Source organism: Aethalodelphis obliquidens, unplaced genomic scaffold (genome assembly GCF_003676395.1).
Source record: "Aethalodelphis obliquidens isolate GAN/ISIS:26980383/991018 unplaced genomic scaffold, ASM367639v1 scaffold7, whole genome shotgun sequence".
Lineage (NCBI taxonomy): Eukaryota > Metazoa > Chordata > Mammalia > Artiodactyla > Delphinidae > Aethalodelphis > Aethalodelphis obliquidens.
The window spans coordinates 1931171-1942360 of NW_020837951.1; the positions used below are offsets into that span (position 1 = coordinate 1931171).

Consider the following 11190-nt stretch of genomic DNA (forward strand, 5'->3'; position numbering starts at 1 on the left):
GAGGGGGAGGGGAGGGGGAGGGGGAGGGGGCAGGGTCCCTGGCACCAAGGCAGGTGCCGTCAGCCCCCCAGTCCCCATGCGCCCCTGGCCTCTGCCTTCTGCTCCTGCTGGTACGATCACCAAGCTCATGTGCTATTCAAGCACACATTCTGCTTCTCAAAACCTCAAACCCCAGATCCAGCTACCACCCCATTCAACCTCCTGCCCTGCTCTTCCTCAGGTGCAGCACATCTGCCAGTTGTGGGGGGGATTCCTTTAGGACCTTGTCCTGTGCATTTTCATCCGGGGGCACAGACCTATGGAAATACGTGGTTGCCCTGCTTGTTCTGTGACATCGAAAGGGATCAAAATGCACGTCCCGTTTCATCTGGCCATTTGCTTCCCGCACTTATAAAGAATCTTCAGCGAGGAAGGGGTGACCTCTTTCTAACCACCGCCCAGCATTCGACAGGATGGCCGTGGCCCCTTACGCGGCTGCCATGGACAGCCCTCCTCTCAAGCGGAGTCTCCTGAGAAGTGGTTTGCCCCCCACCCAGGGAACCCCAGTGGGGACCACAAGGTTCCTGGAACCCAGGCTGTCCCCTCCACCTGGTGACTCACGATGTTGGCGGCTCGCACGTGCATCTCGTAATTATCTTGCTCGCCCTGAGTGGCCCTTGACACCTGCGTCTCGTCCTCAATCTGGAGGGCAAACAAGAAAGCCTAGAATGGGCAGGCGCCCTGGCCCTCACGCACCTGGCAGTGGCGGCATGACCGCACTCGCCACACCCTGTGGCCTATCGTGCCCTCTGCGCACCGGGTGCTGCCAACCAGACCTCAGGCCGCGTGCACCGTCACCCCCTCTAGCTCTGTTCTAAGGAGATGACAGGCACCTTCACCAGGACCAGTGGATGCCTAAGGACACCAGCCGCTGTGCCAGGTGCGGGGAGGTGTTGATCCTGTCTTTTTGGGGGTATGGAGTCCTGTTCAGCACTGATGGCGTCCCTAGCTCAGGTGCTCACTGACCTGTTAAATGGATCAATAAAACGACAATGTGTTTTTTTCAAGTGATCGTTTGCCGAGTACTTCTTGGGTGCCAGGCACTGTGTTAAGCACTTGACCATCATCTTAGGAAACTCACAGAAGCCTGGACCGCCATCCCTGGTTTACAGGTGGGTAAACCTGAGGCCGGGACAGACCTGAGCACACTCAAGGTGTCTCAGGCAGTAAATGGCAGAGCCAGGAGTCCTGCCCCGCCCGTAGCCTGTTAGGCTGCTAACTGTCCCAACCCACCCACCAGGCCAGGGTCCGGGCAGGGGTCAGGGCACCCTAAGCGGTTAGGAGCCAGACTTCCCGGGTTCAAACCCCAGCCCTGCCAGTTATTAGCAGAATGACTTTGGGCAGGTTGGTAAACCTGAGCCTCAGTTTCCCCCTGTGAAAAGGGAGAGGACAACAATGGTACCTGCCCCGTAGAGTTCTCGTGAAGACTAAATGGGACGGGACACAGAGGGCCCTCTCGGCTCGGCCTGACACGTGGTGAGCACTAAATGAACTCTAGCTTTCATCGTCGCCCTCGATGCTCAAAAAGCCTTACAGGTCTGCAGCGGTCATGCAGAGATCCTGCCCCAATCCGGTCAGCGGGCTTGCCTGACCGGAACCAGACACTGACCACTCTACCCACCTGGGAGGCCTTCCCCGGCTTCTCTCCCTGACGGCGTGCGCGCGCAAGAATCCCCATGGTAACCGCTTTACACAGATAAACTCCTCCAGTCATCACAAGGACCCTACGATGCAGGGGAAACTGAGGCACTGAGAAGTCAAGACCTCGTCCAAGCCCTTGCTGCTAGTAAGTGATGCTGGACGTTGGATCCCGGCAATGTGACTGGAGTCCCCTACAACTGCCTCACCAGGACCTGTAACTGGCCAGTTTATTTATCTGTTGACCAGTTTGTTATTGTCAGTCCCCTTGCGGCTCGCCCAAATGTTCTCCCCACGGGGACAAGGGTTCACTGGTATATCGCCATCACCCGGCCCGGAGCAGCCACGTTGAGTGGGTGCTGTTGCAAGCAGACACCCTGGCTCCGTTCACCACTGTCCACAATCTCTAGACCCTGCTACTTCCCTCGGTCTCAGAAGGGGCAGCAGACCGGCGGCCCCCACCCACCTTGGCGGTCTTGATGATCTCGGTGAAGTTGTCCATGATGGACTTGACATCATCCTTGAGCCGCTTGTTGTAAGACTGCAGCAGCGTCTCCTTGCTTTGCGGCAGGGCTCTCTGCTGGGCCATGGCGGGGCCTCGGGCACGGCAGGGGGCACCTGGGACCCAGAGTCTGGTGTGAGCGAGCGAACCCCCGCCTCCCACCCTCCAGGCCCCCGCCTCGGCAGGACCCGCAGCTCTCCGGGGATCCCCTGTCTGCCAAACACACTCGTCCAAGCATCCGCACACAGTGCACTGCGGCGTCTCCTCCGGCCCGCGCCCCTTCCCCGGAACCCCGACGACACCCTGATGGGCTCCGGCGCAGCCTTCTCAGAGGCCAGGCCCACGCACGTCCCCCACCTGCCCTGGCCAGCCGCTTCCCCGCCAGCACTTCTGCCCTACTCCTCACCCGAGGAGCCGCTCGGATCCTACCCCACCTCCTCCAAACGCACTTGGCCTTCACCCCCAATCCGCCGCCCTCGTCTCCACGCCGGGACACCCGGGAGCCACCCCACAGGACCTCTTGGGCTCCTGAGCTCCGGGATCTCTGCTGGGACCACCCTCCCGCCCCGCGCCAGGTGCCTCCGGGCTGCGCGTGCTCCGGTCCGGATGGCCTCCAGACCGAACTCGCGGTTCTTAAGCCACTTTGGAGTAAATCGCACGAGAAGATCGCCGACACCGCCGCCACGCCGCCACGCCGCCCCAACGCCCACACCTGGTCCGCAGAGCCGGGGACCGGCGGGTACCTGGCCAGGGCGGGCTGGGGACGAGCGCGCGCCCCTCCGGAGAAGTCCCGGCTCCCCGGCGCCTCTCCGCGCCCCTTTCCAAGCAGCTCAGACGCGTCGTCCGGCTCTAGGCACCGCCCGCCGGGCGGGAGAAAGTTCTGTCGCTTTAAATCCGAAATCCCGCACAGGCTTTAGTTCTCGCGATCTCCGAGGTCGCATACATATTACCCACAATTCCCTTTCCTTTCTTTCTCCGCCAACCGTTCAAGATGGTGAGTGTCGTTGGTGCCAGCCATGCTGGCTTTCGGATCCGGGCTCTATCCGCTGCCATCCTTCTCGAGGCGTGATTGCGCAGGGATCCCTCCACGGCCCAGCGCGAGAGGAGCCCAGCGGGGCCTCGCCTAGAGGCACTGGGGCCACGTAGACTCCTCGGCAGCCGGGCCTGGGGAGGAGGAGGATCCGGGGTGCGCAGCGTCGCCATGCGGGGTTCGAGGCTGACGGGGCTGAGGCGCTCCAGCGCCCCGTGGGCTCTTCCGTCCCGGGGGCCGCCTGGGGGCTTGGGCAGGGGGTTCTTTGTCTGCCTCTGCTGTTTGGAGCCCGCCGCACTCCGAAAGGGGCCGCGGGGCTGCCGAGGCTCGTGCAGATGATGTGAAAGAATATTTGCTATCTGAGTGATGGTGAGGACGTCCCTAACCACCAAGATCGCTGATGCACGAGCGGGGGGGCGGTCGCCGGGCTCGCGGCGCCTGCGGCTGGGGCCAGGTTTGCTCACGGGGATGTTGGGGCCGGCTCGGGACCCACTCCTCTTCAGAGAGCCGTTGGGGAGGCGGCGGTTGAACTGGGTGTTTCCTTTTGCCCAGCCGAAGGGAAAGAAGGCCAAGGGTAAGAAGGTGGCCCCGGCCCCCGCTGTGGTGAAGAAGCAGGAGGCCAAGAAGGTGGTCAACCCCTTGTTCGAGAAAAGGCCCAAGAATTTTGGCATTGGTGAGTAAGAGACGGGAAATGTTGAAAACGGCTGCTTAGATGGTATCCCCCAACGAAGAAAAGCGGCTGATTGAACAGAAGGTTATGTTTTGGTCTTGCTAGAATTCAGTGAGTTTGGAGTCGAGGCCACTTGGATGGGGATTTTCGCGTTTTGGCCGCTTTTTAGCTATAACCCGGCTCGGTTCTTAATCTCTCCTCTGAGAGGGGGCAGTGACGGCGCATCCTTCGTGGCCGCACTGTAAGCGCCTGACCGTGGGGCAGTGTGGAGCCCAGATACTGGCCTCGGGGTTCAGCTGGGCCGTCACGAAACCAGCTCTGCCGGAGCAGAGGCGATGGGGCTGCGGTACCGACACACGCCTCGGCTGCTTGTTGAGTGAGGAGAGGGGTCGGTAGTGTCCCCCGTGATCCCAGGTGTCTGTGTGCAGGTGATGCAAAAGAATGTTTGCTGAGACGTGGTGATGCCATTTTAAAGCACCGAGATCGCTGACGCACCTACGCCCTTCTGAGTGGCCCTGAACACGAACTGGACGGGGAGTTTGAGCCTCACAGTGTTGCCCTTTACTTCTCAGGACAGGACATCCAGCCCAAAAGGGACCTTACCCGCTTTGTCAAATGGCCCCGCTACATCCGCCTGCAGCGGCAAAGGGCCATCCTCTATAAGCGGCTGAAAGTGCCTCCCGCCATTAACCAGTTCACCCAGGCCTTGGACCGCCAAACAGGTGAGGTTCTGTGGCAGAAGCGCAACGTGGGCGAGGGATTTCTTGGGCACGGTCGCCACCTTTACTTGGACACCGGCAGAGCTGAGGCCCGTAAAGGGGCAGGGGTATCTTCAGTGCGTTAGTTTATTAAAACTTAGGATCCTTTGTCTAGTTTCCGGAACGTGATATACTGAAGAGATAACGTATACGACCTGAGATCTCTTGAAGTGCACTTGTGTTCAGGACAGTGACCTAGCATTCGTACGGTTAAGTGATGTAATGTTTTAAACTCTCGACCTGAACTGGCGGTCTTTTTTCCAGCTACTCAACTGCTCAAGCTGGCCCACAAGTACAGACCAGAGACAAAGCAAGTGAAGAAGCAGCGGTTGCTGGCCCGAGCTGAGAAGAAAGCTGCAGGCAAAGGGGATGTCCCCACCAAGAGGCCACCTGTCCTCCGAGCAGGTGAGTGGCCCCGCCTTGAAGAGGCTGAATGGTGGGGCAGGCTGCTGGCGATGATGCATGAACTTCTTCACCTGGAATCGCTGTGAAGAGTAAAATTCGAGCTTTTTAACCCTGAGTCATGGCGGGGCCCCGGGGCAAGTGCTGTTGTGCCCAGAAGCCCCACCCCGCTGCCACACAGATTGCTTGTATGTTCTAGGGGTTAATACTGTCACCACCTTGGTGGAGAACAAGAAGGCTCAGCTGGTGGTAATCGCACATGACGTGGATCCCATCGAGGTACGGGTGACCTGTTCTCAAGCGCTGACTGCTGGACTGAGATTGGTGGGGTCCTTGTTTGTACCAGGAAGACAGCTCAAAGCTAAATACTCGGTCTGGCAGAGGCCCTGGCAGGGTGGGGAGCACTGTCAGCTTTCCGTCTAAGGAGTCCTGACAGGGGAGCCATCTCGTGGCTATTGCAATGATGTGACACTCTCACTGAATCAAACCTTGAAGTACAAGTGTAGGAGCTTTTTAACCCTGAGCAATTGCTACCACGTTAGCTTTTAAGTTACTGCTTTTGCTCAAGGTACTCTCTAGAGCTAATGCTGTCTTCCAGCTGGTGGTTTTCCTGCCTGCCCTGTGCCGTAAGATGGGGGTTCCCTACTGCATCATCAAGGGCAAGGCCCGGCTGGGACGTTTGGTCCACAGGAAGACCTGCACCACAGTGGCCTTCACACAAGTCAACTCGTAAGTGTGCAGTGTAGCCCAGAATTCCCAAGAATCACTAGGGGACAGCCTTCCCCCACCCCCAAGTTTGCTTAATTTCTCGGGATCTTAGCTTAAAGACCAACCTTAAAATAGTTTTTTCGGGCTTCCCTGGTGGCGCAGTGGTTGTGAGTCCGCCTGCCGATGCAGGGGACGCGGGTTCGTGCCCCGGTCCGGGAAGATCCCACATGCCGTGGAGCGGCTGGGCCCGTGAGCCATGGCCGCTGAGCCCGCGCGTCCAGAGCCTGTGCTCCGCAACGGGAGAGGCCACAAGAGTGAGAGGCCCACGTACCCCAAAAAAAAAAAAAAAAAAAAAAAAGAATACTGTTTTCTGAACCTTTGCCGATGATGGTTATGAATTTCTTCACCTGAATAAACCATGTTGTCATGTTGTCATCTGAGGCAGAAGGTTTGTGTTGGAGCTAAAAAGGAAGTCGCTGATGCTTTCTGGAAGGGTAACTGAGAGGCCAGTGACTCCCATTTTCCCCTCTGCCTTGTTAGGGAAGACAAAGGTGCTCTGGCTAAGCTGGTGGAAGCCATCAGGACCAATTACAACGACAGATATGACGAGGTAGGTGGCACACTCACACAGAACACTGTCTTCTGGTAAGCTGCGTCTTTAGTCAGAACTGCCTGGCTCTCGGCTCTTTCTGAGCAGTTGTATTTGCCAGTCAACTTGGAACAACCCAGTAGAAGTGCGTGAAATGACCCGCCAAGCTGACTGCCTGTCTTCTTGTTACAGATCCGCCGTCACTGGGGAGGCAACATCCTGGGTCCCAAATCAGTGGCTCGCATCGCCAAGCTGGAAAAGGCAAAGGCCAAAGAACTGGCCACCAAACTGGGCTAAGCGTACACTATTGATTTTTCTGTACATAAAAATAATAATAATAAAAAAACCCTTCTTCTTCAGCCAGTGTTGGGCATTTTGAGCTAAGAGGTTGGGACAGTGGCAAGTGAACCCTGCGTCCTTATCCCTCATAGGGCAGCACTTGTGTGTTGGTCCAGTTTTGAAAAGGCCAAGCAGTACTTGAATACGCTGAACCAAGCCCGGATCTTAGATGGACTAGTTCATTTGGGTGGAAGGAAGGCGCTACACATGCGATGTAGAGATTTATTTATACCAGTAACACGTCATCAGCCTAAAGTCGAGTCTCTTGAAATGGTTTCAGCTGTTCAGGGACAGGGCTACATCCGCCAGCCTTGTCACACACCAGGAGTCCGGCTTAGGAATTTCTTAAACCACAGGTAGGAGGTGGCCGCGCAGAGTCCGTACCTTAGGTTGAAAGAAAGTGAGCGCTGTCAGGGGCTGAAGGGAGGGTGGGGCGAGCAGGAGTGGGCGGAGCCCGGGCTTACCAGGTGATGATGTACTGCATGTGCTCGTTCCTCAGGGTCACTCTGGTCTGCCCTCCAATGGGTCCTCCAGGGACTGTGCTCTCTGCGGGGACAGTGGGCTGTGTCCTCACCGGGGCCTGTGCTACCAGCTGCTTGGCACTTAGTGGCCAGTCAGCCAGCCCCCCCATGTCGCCCTCCTCTTAGCGCCTGTCGAGCACACTCAGCGCTCCACCAACACGGGCGCTGGGGGAGCGCTGGGGCGGAAGTGCCGGGGAGCTGTCCAGGGTCAAGAGGAAGGTAGAACAGGGCCTGCTCACGACGTACTGAAGTCGGCATCTATGAAGATGGGCTCTGCGCCTGTGAGCCGGGCCATGGCCTCCAGGTCCCGGTAATGCCAGTGGTTCCTCGCGGGATTGTTCTCGGGAACAAAGGGCTTCCTGGTCTCCGACAGCCTCACCATCCCGACTAGGTCCACTTCTCCCTCAACCTGCCCAGGAAGGTGTGAGATGCTCTGTGGGGCCCTGCATGGAGCCTGGATTGGTTCCTACAGGGGGACGGGTTCACGCCCCTTACCTGGCCTTTGCGCCGTGTATCTGGATTCATTTTCTTCCTGGGCACAAACCCTCTATTTACCAGGATGGTGACTCTGGAGGAGTAAGAGCGCGCTGTTTGAGGTCGGGGACGGTTTTTGAATAAAGGTGGTCACTAACGGTCACTCTGGCGCCTCCCTCCCGGACCACAGCACGGTAAGGGTTTAAGGGTCACTAGCGCTAGCTGGAGGGGGGAGGGGGTGCCCGGCCCCGAGTGCTGTAGGTTCGCGGCCTCCGCACCACTGTCGCCAGCAGCAGCGGCCTCTGCTTGCTTGTGCTTCACCTGCTGCACCGCAGCCAACGACCAGCACCGCCCCGCCGCCTCCAACTACTGCCTCGCGTGTCTGCCCACAATCTCCCATCCTAACCAGGGGAGTCCCCGAGCCGCAGCGTTGGGGCCCATCCCAGATCTAAAACCAGAAAGCTGGGGGCTGACAAGGGACCTGGGGTTTCATTTGTATGTTACCATTGGGAAGCTGCTCTACTTACCGGCCTTGCACTTGCAGAGCCCCCAACGTGTACATGTCACCTCCTTCCCCTGGGATACTCCGCCCATCTCCTCGCTCACTATTTGACCCGAAGAGCCCCCGGGAAGCCTTCCTCGAGTCGACTCCCTCCCTGCAGGGCTGGGGGTTCCTTTCTCTTGAGTTGCTCTGCTGGCCCCTCAGGCTGCACCCTAAGCACTAAACGTGTGGGCCACTCACGGACGGTTTCTCCAGAGGCCTGTTTCGTTCACCTCTCCTTCCTTCAGAGCTCAACAGGCAGGCGTTGTTCAGTAAGAAGTTAATTGGCTTAATAATGTCAGAATTACACATTTCAAACTCCCAAGCAGTCGAGCTTATCTGGGTTTCTTGGATTCCCCAGGGCTGGGGGCTGAGAAGGAAGGAGGTGGGAAGGACCGCATCTGCCGGGCCGGTCAGCTGCCCCGCGTCCCACTCACCCCAGGGCAGTGCAGTGGAAGGGAGTGACCACGTAGGCACCACTCTCAGCCGCCGACGAGAGCCGGCCGGCCTCCCGGGCCTCCCGGGCCGGGTCCACCATGGTCCGGGGCATCATGTACAGCTCTTTGGAGTGGTCAAAGTGCCCCCTGACCTTCACCGGCCGGTACTCCAGTTTCTGCAGTTCCATCGGGCTACAAGAGAGGGGAGGAGCTGAGACCAAGCCAGGTTTGGCAGGAAGACAAACCCTCTCAAGGGTCTGCAAACCACGAAGCCCACCGTGGCCTGAGAAGCAATGTAGAAGGGGACACACCGCCACGGTGGGGTCTGCGTGATGCGCCCTCCAAAGGGGGAAGCTGATCCCTTTGATGCCACATGGGAACGTGGATCTGTGCTGCCCAACAGTCCATGTTTTCAAGAAAAGCTTAAAGCTGTGGCCTCCTGTGTGAACACGATAAAATACGTGGGCCAAAACCGTCTTCTGCAAGCCGAACGTGACCCACTTGTTTGCTCCTCTGTCTGGAAAGCTTTGTGATTTTAGCTGGCACTCTTAGGACAGTGCCTTTTCTTTGGCTGTGCCGCACAGCTTGTGGGATCTCAGTTCCCCGACCAGGGATGGAACCAGGGCCCCCTGCGGTGGAGGCCTGGGGTTCTAACCACTGGACCACCAGGGAATTCCTAGGACAGTGCTTTTAAATGAGGGGAGAAAGCAGTCGAATGCCTGCGCATTTTCTCACAGTACCATTCTCATGTCCAGACGTGACATGCGCGTGCCCTCCCCTCCAGCTAAGAATTACTGCTGCAGAAAGCCGTCAGCACTGTGGGGGGGTCCCTCAGCTACACTGGGCCTGGAAAAGGCACGAAACTCAGGTTCAAAGATCTGTGTCTGTATGACAGGCAGCTTCACGAGGGCAGTCGGGCGTCAACAGGAAGCCTAGCAGGACCCCTGATTTTGAGGGCTCCCATCAGGGCCGGGAAGGGTGGCAGCAGCCAGGCCCCACTGCTGACCTCACCTGAGCCCCAGCCCCGGGGGGGGGGCGGCCTCACACACTCACTCTGCGGGCAGCGGGATGGGCTCGGCCATAACTCTAGACTCTAGTTCTGCGATGAGCTGTAGCTTCCACTTCCGGCGCTGGACCTGCGGACACAGGGCATAAGCCTGAGCAGATGGCAGCAGAGTCAAGGGCTCAGAGCCAGGAGCGCGAGAAGCCAGGCTTTACCTGCCACGTCCCCAGGCCAAAGGCAGTCACAGGTATGAGAAGCAGAAACCACTGGAGGAAGGAGTCGTCTTCCGTTTTTGCAGCAGTTGCTTCGGCTGAAGAGCTGCCACACCTGCTGGGCCTCCAGACCAACCCTAGTAGATGTCACAACATGGGCATGGGGCCGGAAGCCCTGGAACAAAGAACTGGAGCAGACAACTCCTTGAAGCTGCCATGACTACCGGAGAGAACGTGATGCAGAAGAGGGCCCAGGCCACCACGTGCAGTCGGGAGCCCAGCACATGCGTCCAGCCCAGCTCCTAACCCAGTGCCCAGCGCATGACACCCACTCAGTGGACATTCACCCACCGAATGAGATCCAGGGCTTCGTCCTGGCTCTGCCACCAACCATGACCCTGGGTAATTCATGGAACCACCTCACGCCTTTTGTGCAAGAATATGCTGAGATGTATCCTGTCATGAAGGTGCACGGGTACAGGCTACTGTGCTCTGCAGACTGAATGTGATACACTCTGGAGAGTGGTTTACAGAACTCAGAACAGCTGTTCTTTTTCATCGTTCGTAAATTTAAAGTTGGCAGAACAAACACAGGAAGTACATTTAGGCTCTCAGAGGGTGAGTCCCATCAACGGAAAGCATTACGGGTCTGGAGGATGGTGAAAAGGCAGGCCTGGAGCAGGCTTGCAACGTGCCCTTGCAGTGTGCACAGCACTCTACAGACAAGTACCCTTTGCTGTGCCTTGGAGGCAACATGCAAACCGTGGTGATTAGCTAGGCTTTCCTTTAGGAGCCCACACAGTTTCCGTCCTGGGTTGGCCCCGCATCAGCCCGAGGAGCCGTGGGGCGGTTATGGCACGTCTCGGGACGAGCGTGTCGGGCGGCAGCGCGGACGACAGCGCCCGCCAGAGCCCGCGCGCACCCAGGGCCCGACTCAGAGGCTCGGGCGGCAGTTCCAGGGCTTATCGTGACGCCACGCGCCCCGGCAAAGCGGAGGCACGGACAGACGGGGCGGCTTTCCCGGATGCCGAGGGCATCCCTGGACGAGGCCTCACCTGGGCGCGAGATGACCCCAAGGGCGCTCCTCCGGACGGCGCGGGCCGGGGCCTGCGGAGACGCAAGGGGCCGGCTGAGCTCGTTCAGTCCGGTCGCGCGCCCCCAGCCCGGCCACCCCGCTCCGCTCACCGGCCCCGTGCGCGCCGCCCGCAGCAGCGACCCCAGCCCCGCCGCTCGCAGCCCCAGCCCCCTCGCCGCCGCCATCGCCCCGCCCGGGCGCGCGCTTCCGGGATCTGGAGGCGTCTGCTTCCGGGGCGCCGCCCGGCCCCGC

At 58.9% G+C, this 11190-nt stretch overlaps 3 protein-coding genes and 5 non-coding genes across 18 annotated transcripts in view; 6 read left to right on the forward strand and 2 right to left on the reverse strand.

The window, feature by feature from the left end:
• The window catches only part of MED22 (mediator complex subunit 22), a 7341-nt gene extending 4277 nt beyond the window's left edge, over nt 1-3064 (reverse strand). Inside the window, exons 1-4 of one of the 5 annotated variants that reach the window (XM_027104359.1) lie at nt 2923-3064; nt 2144-2295; nt 1661-1780; nt 601-681 (exon numbers count right to left, since the gene is read on the reverse strand). In XM_027104359.1, the coding sequence (XP_026960160.1) occupies nt 601-681; nt 1661-1780; nt 2144-2266 (324 nt within the window). In that variant the 5' untranslated portion in view covers nt 2267-2295; nt 2923-3064. Of the gene's footprint in view, nt 1-600; nt 682-1660; nt 1781-2143; nt 2296-2585; nt 2605-2628; nt 2784-2807 lie in introns of those variants that run through there. The other 4 variants (XM_027104358.1, XM_027104362.1, XM_027104361.1 and 1 more) reach the window with 4 other exon arrangements.
• An 81-nt stretch (nt 3065-3145) lies between these two features.
• Nucleotides 3146-6695, forward strand: RPL7A (ribosomal protein L7a). Of its 3 annotated transcripts, none has more exons than XM_027104351.1 (8): nt 3146-3173; nt 3762-3882; nt 4452-4601; nt 4902-5042; nt 5239-5318; nt 5638-5768; nt 6288-6357; nt 6529-6695. In XM_027104351.1, exons 1-8 carry the CDS (start codon nt 3171-3173, stop codon nt 6631-6633), a joined length of 801 nt encoding a protein of 266 aa, XP_026960152.1. In that variant the 5' UTR covers nt 3146-3170; the 3' UTR covers nt 6634-6695. The 3 variants fall into 3 exon arrangements, with proteins under 3 accessions (XP_026960152.1, XP_026960153.1, XP_026960151.1); XM_027104352.1 differs by lacking the exon at nt 3146-3173 and adding an exon at nt 3545-3578; XM_027104350.1 differs by lacking the exon at nt 3146-3173 and adding an exon at nt 3595-3663.
• On the forward strand, nt 3540-3614 carry LOC113620297 (small nucleolar RNA SNORD24). Its single transcript, XR_003432741.1, has one exon. It is a non-coding gene; the product is annotated as a small nucleolar RNA SNORD24 (small nucleolar RNA).
• On the forward strand, nt 4303-4373 carry LOC113620298 (small nucleolar RNA SNORD24). The gene has a single exon (XR_003432742.1). It is a non-coding gene; the product is annotated as a small nucleolar RNA SNORD24 (small nucleolar RNA).
• LOC113620293 (small nucleolar RNA SNORD36) lies at nt 5088-5162 on the forward strand. The gene has a single exon (XR_003432738.1). It is a non-coding gene; the product is annotated as a small nucleolar RNA SNORD36 (small nucleolar RNA).
• Nucleotides 5495-5567, forward strand: LOC113620295 (small nucleolar RNA SNORD36). Its single transcript, XR_003432739.1, has one exon. It is a non-coding gene; the product is annotated as a small nucleolar RNA SNORD36 (small nucleolar RNA).
• LOC113620296 (small nucleolar RNA SNORD36) lies at nt 6126-6193 on the forward strand. The gene has a single exon (XR_003432740.1). It is a non-coding gene; the product is annotated as a small nucleolar RNA SNORD36 (small nucleolar RNA).
• Nucleotides 6696-6883: 188 nt separating the features above from the next.
• Nucleotides 6884-11138, reverse strand: SURF1 (SURF1 cytochrome c oxidase assembly factor). 5 transcript variants are annotated; one of them, XM_027104345.1, is made up of 8 exons: nt 10919-11138; nt 9867-10000; nt 9702-9784; nt 8649-8840; nt 7692-7764; nt 7443-7605; nt 7140-7221; nt 6884-7059 (listed from the first exon to the last, which is right to left on the reverse strand). In XM_027104345.1, exons 1-8 carry the CDS (start codon nt 11121-11123, stop codon nt 6990-6992), a joined length of 1002 nt encoding a protein of 333 aa, XP_026960146.1. In that variant the 5' UTR covers nt 11124-11138; the 3' UTR covers nt 6884-6989. The 5 variants fall into 5 exon arrangements, with proteins under 5 accessions (XP_026960146.1, XP_026960147.1, XP_026960149.1 ...); XM_027104346.1 differs by having other exon boundaries at nt 9867-10051; nt 10919-11019; XM_027104348.1 differs by lacking the exons at nt 9867-10000; nt 10919-11138 and adding an exon at nt 8960-9087 and having other exon boundaries at nt 9702-9777.
• Nucleotides 11139-11190: the final 52 nt, after the last annotated feature.

What these genes read in the sequence shown, in the direction of transcription:
- RPL7A (XM_027104350.1), top strand. Translation starts at nt 3,610, where the DNA reads ATGCACGAGCGGGGGGGCGGTCGCCGGGCTCGCGGCGCCTGCGGCTGG. An exon ending in GCCCAAGAATTTTGGCATTG is followed by an intron (nt 3,883 to 4,451) that starts GTGAGTAAGAGA and finishes TTTACTTCTCAG; the next exon opens with GACAGGACATCCAGCCCAAA. An exon ending in GCCACCTGTCCTCCGAGCAG is followed by an intron (nt 5,043 to 5,238) that starts GTGAGTGGCCCC and finishes TGTATGTTCTAG; the next exon opens with GGGTTAATACTGTCACCACC.
- SURF1 (XM_027104345.1), bottom strand. Translation starts at nt 11,123, where the DNA reads ATGGCGGCGGCGAGGGGGCTGGGGCTGCGAGCGGCGGGGCTGGGGTCG. An exon ending in TTGGCCTGGGGACGTGGCAG is followed by an intron (nt 9,785 to 9,866) that starts GTAAAGCCTGGC and finishes CTGTGTCCGCAG; the next exon opens with GTCCAGCGCCGGAAGTGGAA. An exon ending in CCCATCCCGCTGCCCGCAGA is followed by an intron (nt 8,841 to 9,701) that starts GTGAGTGTGTGA and finishes CCTCTCTTGTAG; the next exon opens with CCCGATGGAACTGCAGAAAC.